General features: G+C 37.8%; 2 protein-coding genes and 1 pseudogene across 3 annotated transcripts; all 3 read left to right on the top strand.

The window, feature by feature from the left end:
• Window positions 1-6: 6 nt before the first annotated feature.
• Window positions 7-2323, top strand: LOC132705287 (cell growth regulator with RING finger domain protein 1-like). Of its 2 annotated transcripts, none has more exons than XM_060675784.1 (7): window positions 7-249; window positions 305-456; window positions 505-676; window positions 727-880; window positions 956-1063; window positions 1119-1243; window positions 1297-2323. In XM_060675784.1, the coding sequence occupies exons 1-7, from the start codon at window positions 155-157 to the stop codon at window positions 1502-1504; spliced, it is 1014 nt and encodes a 337-aa protein (XP_060531767.1). In that variant the 5' UTR covers window positions 7-154; the 3' UTR covers window positions 1505-2323. The 2 variants fall into 2 exon arrangements, with proteins under 2 accessions (XP_060531767.1, XP_060531773.1); XM_060675790.1 differs by having other exon boundaries at window positions 8-249; window positions 1330-2323.
• Window positions 2324-2726: 403 nt separating this feature from the next.
• LOC132705203 (DNA excision repair protein ERCC-6-like) lies at window positions 2727-10084 on the top strand (annotated as a pseudogene).
• A 146-nt stretch (window positions 10085-10230) lies between these two features.
• Window positions 10231-10808, top strand: LOC132705323 (acylphosphatase-1-like). The gene is made up of 4 exons (XM_060675850.1): window positions 10231-10393; window positions 10448-10464; window positions 10514-10623; window positions 10677-10808. The coding sequence occupies exons 1-4, from the start codon at window positions 10261-10263 to the stop codon at window positions 10789-10791; spliced, it is 375 nt and encodes a 124-aa protein (XP_060531833.1). The 5' UTR covers window positions 10231-10260; the 3' UTR covers window positions 10792-10808.
• The last annotated feature ends 1048 nt before the right edge of the window (window positions 10809-11856 follow it).

The following is an 11856-nucleotide window of genomic DNA, read 5'->3' as shown; positions in this document are numbered from 1 at the left end:
TTAATTTAAAAAAACTCATTTTAATGCGGTCAGTTTTTGACAGTAGTAGCTTGTTTAGCAACAAAAAAGTTGATTTTGAAATCTACTATTTGTGATGTAATAATTATTAACGCAATCCGCGCTAACTATTGCTGGGGTGCATCAAGTCGCAAAGATGACTTCGTTAGATTTGACCCTGTCGGAATTTTCCTCTTTCTCTTTTTGCGCTGCGGCGTTGGGTTTTTGTGCCATATTTCTTTACATAACGAGGTAAGTATCGCGAATTTTACACAGCTTCTTTCAATAAGTAATCTTGTTGGTATAGGAATATGTTGTATGTCGGAGATCAGAGGACAGAGTGGGCTTTTCCGACTTCTGTTCAACGTGGGTCTCCTAAAGTCCCGCAGATGAACATGGTTCGAATCGAGATTCCATTCACGTTTAAATTACTGAGAGCACAGAGTGCTTCCTATGAAGGTATTTAACATCCTTAAACAAAAGCCAAGCTAAGGTGTCTCTTTTTAGAATTACAATTTTCCTTATTGAGTGAAGTGCATTATGAAGTGCACTGTTTCTGGGGTGTAAGCGTTAAACAGTTTCACTTGTTTTTGTGTCGACCCTGGTATGACATTAGAGACGCATTTGCTAGGGGTGACTTTTTGAATGGATATTATGAACAATCGGGCCTGCAAGCAGTGTAAGTTTCAAATTGTAAGCTGGATGAAAAAAATTGTTTACCTTCTACAGGAATGACGCGAACACGGAGGAAACATACACCGTTAGCTTGAACAAAACAAGTTCTGACTTTTTAAAATCAGGAACACTGCCTAGGAATTACTATCCTTTAGTTGTTATTGTGATTAGGAATGTAAGGGATCAAAATGTTCTTTCAAATGAAACGGTAATTATATATCACTAATCACTCTTTAAGATGTGAAATAATAATAACAAATGGTAAATATTGTAAATATTTTAGGTTGCACTAATCAACATAATTCACATAAAAGATTCAATATGCACTTTACCTACCTGTATTTTGGCCCAGTACCTAAAGCAGGCAAATGGGCAATTGTCTTCATTAAAGGTAAAGCCTTGTGGTCACACCAGCAACAATTTAACTATTGACTTTTTATTTTTAGCAACTTTATTTGTCCACTGAGAGTTTAAACTATGAAACGGCAAACCAGAAGGACAGAGAAGCAGAGCAGCAGTACTGTATAGTGTGCCAGTATTTTGCATTATCGAGGGCCATTTTGCCATGCAGGTAGACTGACAAATGGATCCAAATTTTGGATTAACACATTTTTGGTGGTTTAGGCAAACATGTGTCTGTGCCAACTGTTTTTCCAGATTAGATCGGTGTCCAATCTGTCGAGGCTCCATAAAAAGCTACTTCTGCATTAGAGATGAGCATTATATAACAGATTGCTCAAGCTCGAAGCAGATTCAAAGCCGTTGGTCACTTCTTGACTGGCTCCACACCTGGGATGACCGCCTGACTGATTTTCTTGGCTTTCAAAGATAGAACTTGAAATAGACCTTGTATAAGAAAATTTCTGTGATGTGAATGATAGTATTTGTTTTTTTTTTAATATAGTTTTCGAACAAAAACACTCCTTTACTTGTTCTAAAAGTGTACTACTGGAGTCAATTTATGGTATTTTCAGGCATTACTAAACAATATTCTGCTAATTTTTTAAAAATGTATAATAAATCTTATTAGACAAAGGCAAGTATGTGGTAATGAAGCATTTATACTCTATATTAACAATAACTATTAAGCAGCCAAATATAATATACAAAAGCAAGGCTTATACAGCTGCAAAAATCAATAAACAAACAGTGGCAATCTTAAACATTGTGTTAACTTCAACAATGCTTTTTCTGATCCAAAGAACTGCAAGCTGTTAATTAGTAACAAGTATAGCGCAGGTAATCCTCATCGTTTAAGGAAAATGAGCAGTTCTTGCAGAAAGTGTTTTTGCAGTCGATGCAATCTTGCAGACAATCCAAACAGGAACTTTTTTCACAGTAGTAGCATTTCGTTTCGGTTTCGATAGACACGGAGCAGTTGCAGCAGTGAAAGGCAATGTTAATCATTTCTAGCTTGGGGATCGGCTGAAACTGCTTCTTGCTCCCCTTGTAGAGTAATTGCAGCGTTTTTTCTGATGCAACGGATGTTATCTCCCGAACTTTTAAACCGGTCTTTAACTCCTGCTTTTTTACAGCTTGACTGGCTTCGTCGAATGGGCACAGGCGTTTCTTAGACATCACAGTTACCTTATTTCCCTTTTCAAAAAATTCAAATTTCGGCTTAACCTACAATTTCTAATTTATAAACGTACACAACTGTTAGCCAAGTTTGCTATGATCATTCGACCATTTACGACTTCCGTCGACGATTATTAACTATATAGGCATAGAAATATAGAGGCCCTGTCTATGCCGATAATACAACAATTTGTGAATCAACTATGAAAAAAATTTGAGAACATCATTTCATACATGCGCATGCACGACATAGCTAAAGACAATAGCGGATTCAATAGGGAGTTGACAAGATACAGCCTGCCACTTGCCCTGTCACAGAATTTGAACTTATAGTTATTTCTTTGGTTGTTTTTAAAAATATCGTTCCCATTATTATAACACTTAATAGTTTTTTTTTTAAAAGAAACATGGCCAACTCATTCTAGCAGTGATGGCCAATAGAAGAATATAGAAAATGCTTGATTCCGTTTTGTCTCTCTTATCAAATGATCCTAGCAATCGCGCCCAACATTTTTTGTGAAACGCATAATTGACTTGACTTGTCTCTCTTATCTATAGTTGAATTTTATCGTAATTGATTTGGCAGTGGGTGGTAATTGCCATTCTGAGCTTTAAATTGATATAGGTTATTTATTTATGTTCTTTAACTAATTTAATAAAAAAAGGTGTCATATTATTCCTTCATGATTATTTTGAAAATTCCGAAAATGTTTGCCGAAAATTCAAAAACATTTACAGCTTCAGATATGAATGTTCGTATAATCGCTGTTTGTTGAAATGGAATTTGTATATTCTTATTTTCAAAGGAAATTGAAGAATTAAAAAATGATCAGGGTATTCAGGTATGGGGCCAAAGTCAGGAGTCGCTGGAAAATCAAGCTGCTCTAGAGCTGGCGTTGATTACGAAAGAATCGAGTCATGAATTCTCAGATGCGCCCAATACATGCCACAAAAAATTGAATGTCAGTATCAGTACACAAGCTGAAGCTCCTTTAGAATCCCAAACCGTCGAACTCCAGCACTCCATTTCAGAGCACGACGATGATTTTGAAGAGCATTATTCAGCTGCCGATAATAATTCTGGCAGTGAATATGTCCCTTCAGCAGACGACACTTCAGGTGATAATTTTGAGCTGCAATGGATAGCATGTTAATGCGTGTTTGCAGATCATGACAGTTCAAAAAGGAAACCAAAACGACCAAGCAAAAAATCTTCAGTTAACAAGAGTGCAGGTTTAAAAAAAAGTAAATCCCCACTAAAAAAACCCATTGCAAAGTACAAAGACGACGCATTGGTGAAAAATTACAAAGCGAGGCTTGACAAGTATTATAAAAAACTAGAGGAGCACAAACACTTGATGACCTTGAAGACGAGTCAGATGTTGCCCTTAGTGGTGGCCTGAAAGTGCACAGAGAACTTTGGGAAAGACTCTATGGGTATGTTCCTCTATGTAGCTCTTTGCATATTTTATATTTTATGACAGTTACCAGCAGGACGGTGTCGAATGGTTGTGGGATATACATCAGAAATCCGTTGGTGGTTTGTTAGGTGATGAGATGGGCTTAGGCAAAACAGTTCAAGTGATTGTCTTCCTGCATTCACTGCAGTACAGCAGGATTATTTCGAGCCACTGCAGGTTAGTAGAACAAAACTATGTAAAACGAATCTGTGATAGTTAGGTAAGTATCATTGTAGGTATAATGGCTTAGGGCCCACAATGATTGTTTGCCCAGCTACAATTATCCATCAGTGGGTGAAACATTTTCACGAATGGGCACCGGAATTTAGAGTCGCTGTTCTTCATCAATCCGGCACCCATCAAGGTAAATAATAACTGATGCACGTGTAAATGTCTCTGTCAGTGTTAGAGCTTATGTTTGCTATGCCTATGTAAATTATTTTATTAACTGTTAGGGAACAAAACGGCCTTCATAAAAGACATGAATCAATCGAAAGGAGTGATAATAACCACTTATGCTGGTCTCCTTAAGTACAAGGGAAACTTTGCGGAGTACAACTGGCATTATCTCATCCTCGATGAGGGTCACAAGGTAAGAAACCCATCAGCCAAGGTGACGGTAGCGGCGAAAGGATTAAGGACGCCACACCGTATCATGTTAACGGGAAGTCCAATGCAGAACAACTTGGTGGAACTATGGATACTTGGCGATTTGGCCACCTTCCAGGAACACTTTATAAGCCCGATTTTGAAGGGTGGTTTCGCTAACTCCAGCTCGATGCAGGTATTTAAGCAAAAAATCCTTGATCAAGATTTATTTATGCTAATGTTTTTCTTCAAAATTAATTTAATATATACAGAATGTGCAAATATATTTAAAATATGTCTGAATTGTGAAAAAATTTAATCGCACCAGCGATTGCCTTCCAGATTTAGGTGAAATGGAAAAAAATTATTTAAAAAATTAATTTTAAGGCGAAAAAATGGCAAAACAAATATGTCAAGTAATAATACATATTCCCGTAGGAGGCGACCGCTCTGTCAGTTGCATCCACTCTGAAAAACATAATCTCACCATACCTGCTGCGGAGATCAAAAAACGACGTGCAAAACTACCTCCAACTCCGCAACAAGAGCGAGCAAGTTTTATTTTGCACTTTAACTGACGATCAAAAGGACCTATACAAGAATTATTTGCTGGTATGGTCAATTGCCAACGTAAAGGCAACACAATTTCCGATTTTGAACGCGCTGGATTGCAGCAGCATTGCATGATTGAAATTTCAGTATTACTACACAAAAATTACTTCAATTTATTAGGAGATAAAATAGGAAACCTAACCCATCATTTTTTTGACAGCACCACTTTCTGTTGCAAAAATGACCGCTCTCTGAAAAAAATAAACATTTTTTAATTCTGTACATTTATGGGTTTGGGTGTCAAGAATCCGGTGATCCATGGAGATCAAAAATTTTGTTACCTCTTTGTGTTTCTTCAAATGAGAGGGCTCACCGGTCGCTTTTTAGGGAGAGAGGGTGAGCTCCATCATCGACAATGGTTCAAGAACTTGGCGCAGCGAGAACGCTTTAAGGGCAAACATGCTGGTCGCCATAACCGCATTACGAAAGTTATGCAACCACCCGGATTTGTTTCTTTTCGACGAAAACGAAGCTAAAAACGTAGGTCGTATTTGTGTCACCCCGAATTCCCAAAATATAATAGAATTATTTACTTTTAAACATTGCGTAGTTGGCCAACCAGTGTTATATAAATGACGCGCTAGTTTCGTGATGGGATGGGTGGAAACAGTTTTTATAAATTTTACTTTATAAGGTACAACTTTGGAACCGACAATTCATGTGAATTTACAACGTGAGCGTGAAGTTAAGAAGCAACTAGCTATATTTTAATTACTGAGAGTCTGCACTTTATCAACATGTAACTTCTCCCCGTTAAGACCGAACTACCCTTCTTCGGGATTAGGCCTACTTTTCCATCGATGTACCCATCATCCAAAAGAAGTGAATAAGTTTCATACTTATTTATAATTTATTAATGATTAATTTTTATTTAACTTTAAGAATTTATGTTTTCTTTAATATTTTTTATAGTTTATAGTTTAAAATTGCGCGGCAACGGCAACGAAATTTCTACGGGCGACTTTTTACGCGTTCCCTCTTTTTTTTTGGCCCATAACTTAATTTTCGGGTCGAGCGGCAGTCGATAAAAACCACGCTGTTGGAAAGGTAGTTTTCGCAGTGCTCTTTCCGCTTTAGCTTCCTGTTTTGCATTTCGCTAGTCGTTAATTTTGCCAAATAACATTTCCGCATCACCATGAGGTACCCGGAAGACGAACCCAGAATACAAGGCAGCTCCTTGGCACCAAGGTAAGTCGCTACAGTTATTTCGTTGCCCCGCTCGGCTTACATAGTTTTCATTTCAGTCCACTTAACCAAGAAGGATTAGGAACAAACCGATGTAAAGGAATAATGTCTACATACTGAATCCTTTTAAAGTTACTGTTTTTTCTTTAATATCTTTAATTTTATTTTTTTGTGTTTCCAATACAGTTCCAATAGTTTTTAAGTTATCCAGTGGAATCATATCCAATACTAGCGGGTGAAAACTATTTTCTTCATTGTTACTTATAGCTGTTAAATAGTTAAGATTTGGAAGGTGAATTAGCTTAAATTTCAGTTTAGACTGTTGATAAATTCTTAAAGTTGTTTGGTCCAGTTTTACTGCACAATCTGGGGCAAGTTCCACGATATAGGGTTCTTCAAGCGAGATTTATTTTTTCTCTTGTCCACACTTTCGTTCAGTGACTAATTCTGTTGGGACAATTAATAGGAAATGCCTTCTTGACGATTTTTATAGTTTAAAATTTGAACTAATTCGAGTTTCATTTATTAATTGCTTCTGCCTATACGTGCCAAACATGTGGGGTTGTACCCGGGACTTCCTATGCTAATCGTTGTCCAGGTCCCTTGAATATATCGGTCGAATTTATAACGCGAGCGCTTTGAGGTTAAGAAGCAACTTTAAAACATCGAGAAACACGGCAGAATGAATTGTACTTGATGCACTTATCAGCAACCGATTCGGGAAAAGCTATATTTTAATCATTCAGCGTCTGCACTTCATTAAAATGTAACTTGCTTACGACCCACCATTTTGTTCTTCTATATCTAATTTACTTTGCTATTGTTTACTCTTTGCTTTTACATAGAAAATTTTGAAATATATTTGTCTTAGATAGTAGTAGAAAAAGCAAAAAACTGCCACATTTCAATTAAATAATTTAGGGAAACTAAAAGAAAAGATAAAATAGATAACTCGCAAGCTTCTTTAAAGTCTAGTCGGGTCAACACGAATAAATATTGTTACAGTTCTACATCTGAACTAAAACGAGTTTGATTCACGCAATGTTTGTTGTGTGTGTGTCAGACGAGTTCTTACTGACCGAGTTAACGCCTACAGGACGACGCGGACCTGCCGGACAGTTTCGGATATTACAAAAAATCGGGTAAAATGGTCGTTGTGTCTGCGCTGTTAAAAATTTGGAAACGTCAACGTCACAGGGTGTTGCTTTTCTCGCAAGGCCGATCTATGATAAAGATTTTCGAACAGTTCCTCGTCCAACACCACTATACATACCTGAAGATGGACGGATCGACCAGCGTCGCCTCGCGTCAGGGATTAATCGACAAATTTAACCAGGTATAGGCTTCGTGCATCGTCGAAAACATCACAGCTTTGCATGGATGATTACAGGATTCGAGCTACGACGTGTTCCTGCTGACTACCAGAGTGGGCGGTCTGGGAGTTAACTTAACAGGCGCCGATAGGGTTATCATTTATGACCCGGATTGGAATCCGGCGACAGACACGCAGGCGCGGGAACGCGCCTGGCGGATCGGGCAGGATAAGTCGGTGACCATCTACAGGCTTCTGTCTGCCGGTACCATAGAAGAAAAGGCATGTCTCGACACTAGGTTTTAGGAGACTGCTGTTCGGTCCTAAGTCATTCTAATGGGTACTAACTTTAGGTGCTCGATGACGGCTGCCTAAAGCACACGTAACTAAATGCAACCTCAAAATGGTGTCAAAAATTTGTGAGAAAACAGCTTTTTGCCCGCGAATCATTTTTTCTTGTAAGAGACTGATTCTATTAAGGGACACCCAATTGTATATATGAAAAATAGCATTAGAACTGCTTCAGCCAATTCTGTTTAATAAATTTGGAGCAATTTCCGTTCCATACTTCTGTTTTTCCATACATTGCCATAAAAATTGAGATAGTTTTGGGTAGTTAATAAATGACAATAAAAACAATACATTAGAGGATTTCAAATAAAAATACATGTTTCTGTGGTAACTTGTGTATTCAAAACATTTACTTGGGGTAATCAAAATAAGTGATTGGGACAGTAGACTAAAATTTTGTATATGAAAAATGAATATATTGCCTTCAGGTTTCTCTCCCTACTAAGAGATAGTCGAAAATACAAATGGTGCAACAAAGTGAAGCTTGCATGTCCCCTAGCTTTTCTCTAAATTTTACTGGTTCCCTAGTTATCCCTATTTTAGACGAAGTTTTGTGTTAATATCAACAATTTAAGGCAGTAATCTGAAACATTTTTCCAGATGTACCAGAGGCAGGTGTGGAAGCAACTGTTAAGCAATAAAATATTAATCGACCCAAGCACTAACAAGTTCTTCAAGTCGTCGGATTTGTTTGATCTATTTTCGCTGCCCTCGGATCCGAAACCGGAGACGACCAATATATTTCAGGAGTCCAGGGTCAGTGGCGGCGCCGTTTGGAATCATATTATATAATAATACGCGGGTGCGTTTTAACGTAATCTATTTTAGGTTAGGCTGCAGGAAAAATACAAGGAAAAGCAAGAATCGAGGGCGAAGAGGAAACTGAAAAATCGTCAAACGGACGAAGCGTCGGGCGAGTCTATATTCACTGAAGAGAGGGTGGAGGCTATGAAAGCATTGGCTCGCCAAATCGCCAAAGGAATTACCGCGAATCCTGAACCTCACACACAGAAGGCGGAGAGACTCTGTTACCTAACGGAGAAACAAAGGTTGAGAGAGTTGACACCGCCTGAACTAGTAAAATATAACCGGTTAAACTTCAAGGAGCGCAAAGGCGATGCTGACGAGTTGGTTGCTGGTTGCAGTTTTGAAAAAGCCTTGGAGGCAAGTGCCAAAACGTCATTGAACCAAAAGATCGCGAAAGAGGAACGGAAAAGAAGAAAACGTTTGAAGAAAGCGAGCGTAGGACCCGAAGCGAAAAGAAAGAAGACCGTAGACACGTCTGGTAAGATTGATGGTGTGGATGTGACGGGTTTGGTGAAGCGTGAGGTTCCAAAACGCGAGAAGAGGTCCAAGACTGGGATGAAGTCTCAAGACTCATACATATTGGAACATTTGTTTTCAAAAAAAGGTGAATATGGGCTAAAGTGAAGAGTTTAGGGGGGTTTCGAGGGATAATTTTAGGGGTTTCGGGAGCTCTAGAACATGAATCGGTAGTCAACCAAGGAGTTCGTAAGTATACTTTGAAGATACGCGAAGAGGCCGAGCGGAAGGCGTCGAAAGCATTAGAGGCGCTGAAGAAGTCAAGGTTTAAATAGTTGTTAATTTTTCTTATAATTTTTGTAATATAATTGTTGCATTTATTTATTTTGTTTCATTCTATTTTTCTTTTAGGGTTTATACACGCTATTTAAAATAATACAATAAAAAAGTGATAAATAAAAGGCAATATAATTTTCCCCATTATAAAATTAACCGCGACATTTTCAATGAAATGAAAACTCGTAAATTATACGGGTATTATCAAAACTTTTTGTAGCTTCATCTGAAAAAAGTAAACTAAAAGTGGCAATTAACTGGATTCACCAGAATAAAAAATTAATAATCGGCGACCTTATATAGAAGCAATTCAATTCAATTCAATTATGCGTTTCACAAAAAATGTTGGGCTCGACTGCTAGGATCATTCGCCCATTGCCGACTTCCGTCGAGGATTTTCGCTTCTGATCAATGACCACCACGTACAAAGAAGAAAAATAACCAATAATTTGCTCAGCTAGCAAAAAACGATTCTGACCGATACCAAAAAAAATCGGCTTCCCCCCGCTTCCACCAAGGACCATCCGGGCCCATCCGGCCTCCATACCGGCGTGAACGGGGAAAAACGACGGGGCCGACGACGATTATCACTTTAAGACGTACACTGAACACTCAGAACACTAAATCCACACCGTGGATACCGATATCAAAATTTTTGGGACGAATACATGGGATTCTTTCGGGAGCGAACAGAGGTTAAACCGCCGCGTGCAATGCTCTACCACAGAATCCTACATAGAAGCAAATAATTTCTCTTACTCTCTTCTGAAAAGGTATTCGGGTAACTGGGAAACGAATCATTTTAGGGTTTCGGTTAATCTAAGAAAAGAAAAATATTCTCACCTCAAAATGCTTGGCCGAATGTTCCTGGCAGTCTTAGCCAATAGCAGTAAAAAAAATAAAATGGTTAATTCCAAATTTTGTTTGTTATTTGTATTTTTGGGATTGAAGTTGTCCGAAAACGAAAAAGTTAGTGACATGAATTCCGACGATAAGTTATTTTCCGTTAAATTCGAAATATACGGTAGAGTTCAAGGTATGTTATATTAACAATTGACTTCCAGATACAACATTCATTTGCACTTTTCAGGAGTATTCTTTAGAAAGGTGAGATGCACATTTCGTGAATGTGTCGTTTAATTTCGCAGTTTTATAGTACACCCAGAGCGAGGCCACAAAACTGGGCGTCAAGGGCTGGTGTAGGAACACAGACCGAGATACAGTTGAAGGCACGTTGGAAGGCAGTAAAAAGCGACTTAACGCGATGTAAGGCTCCAAGAAGGAATAAACACATTTCTTACAATATTCCAATATTTTAGGAAGCACTGGTTGCAAACCAAAGGCAGCCCTAAATCCAGAATTGACAGAGCTGTGTTTCAAGATGAACATGAAATAGAGGGGTTCACTTTTGATGGGTTTACGGTAAAACATTAATTAAAGATTTATTATTAGACAAATGTCATTAGAATATTTATTTTGTGTTTGTTTAACTTCTTAACTCGTTAAAAAAGTAGTTCATAAGTGCAAGGTTTTAAATTTTGATTAAGTACAGGAGTGAGGCTGCTTTTCAGTTTTTCCAATTAAAAACTGTTTTTGTTTTTGAAATAGTGAAATTCCCTGTTATTCTCACCAGTCTATTTTTTTATGGATTGATAAGGTTAAATTTTCGAATAATTTCTTAACATGTATGTAGGAGACTTGAAATAAAATGGTATGGTATTAGTCAAGCAAAGAAGAGAAAGAAAACCATCGTAAGTCCTCGATATTTAAATTTATTTACCTAAATTATAATCATAATATATTCAAACGGAAAATAATAACAATACCTATATTCAAAACGCGAGATGGAAATGTAAAAAATAATGCGAAACGTCAATACTGATCCGCAGCTCGTAAAATATATATACGCCGCGTGGGCATGGCGAATTTCGCTCACCTGAGCGGGGAAGCGGGTCGGCAATCTCTGACGTCATCGCGACGTCCGAGCTGAGTATTTTAGTCGTAACGACGCCGGAGACCCCCGAGACTAGTTTAATAATGTTCTGACTAGTATTTATTTTAAACACTTTTAAAAGTGACGACACAAATTAAAAAACACGACACATTCAGACTTTTGGCAAATTAAAAAAAACGCGAGCGGGAGCGATTTCGGGGAAACGTCAGGCAGCGCCACCTACTGGCTCAAGTGCAACGCAATGCCTATTTTTTGGACGAAAATAAATAGTGCAATGCATAACAAATTAATAACTTTAAAGCTTTACCGATAAAAATTTGGTGGTGAATAGTAGTGGATGTGCAGATCAAAAATAGTTTAATTTTGACATACAGGATACCCAGTTCCAGCTGTGTTGATTATTTCCTTAGTTTTTCTACTTATATAAACCTTAGTTTATCAAGTTCAATCAGAATTAAATATTTTAAGTACTTTTTCATAGAAAAATATCACAAAAATTTGTTCTTAGGGTGACGTTTCCCTACTGCCGCTGCCCCGGAAAATCT

The sequence above is a fragment of the Cylas formicarius genome, unplaced genomic scaffold (genome assembly GCF_029955315.1).
Source record: "Cylas formicarius isolate icCylForm1 unplaced genomic scaffold, icCylForm1.1 PGA_scaffold_10__41_contigs__length_53128322, whole genome shotgun sequence".
Taxonomy (NCBI): Eukaryota; Metazoa; Arthropoda; class Insecta; order Coleoptera; family Brentidae; genus Cylas; species Cylas formicarius.
Note: the sequence above shows the minus strand (reverse complement) of the source record. Positions and strands in the feature narration are given on the sequence as shown.

What these genes read in the sequence shown, in the direction of transcription:
- LOC132705287 (XM_060675784.1), top strand. Translation starts at nt 155, where the DNA reads ATGACTTCGTTAGATTTGACCCTGTCGGAATTTTCCTCTTTCTCTTTT. An exon ending in ATATTTCTTTACATAACGAG is followed by an intron (nt 250 to 304) that starts GTAAGTATCGCG and finishes TTGTTGGTATAG; the next exon opens with GAATATGTTGTATGTCGGAG. An exon ending in AGGGCCATTTTGCCATGCAG is followed by an intron (nt 1,244 to 1,296) that starts GTAGACTGACAA and finishes TTGGTGGTTTAG; the next exon opens with GCAAACATGTGTCTGTGCCA.
- LOC132705323 (XM_060675850.1), top strand. Translation starts at nt 10,261, where the DNA reads ATGGTTAATTCCAAATTTTGTTTGTTATTTGTATTTTTGGGATTGAAG. An exon ending in AAAAAGCGACTTAACGCGAT is followed by an intron (nt 10,624 to 10,676) that starts GTAAGGCTCCAA and finishes CCAATATTTTAG; the next exon opens with GAAGCACTGGTTGCAAACCA.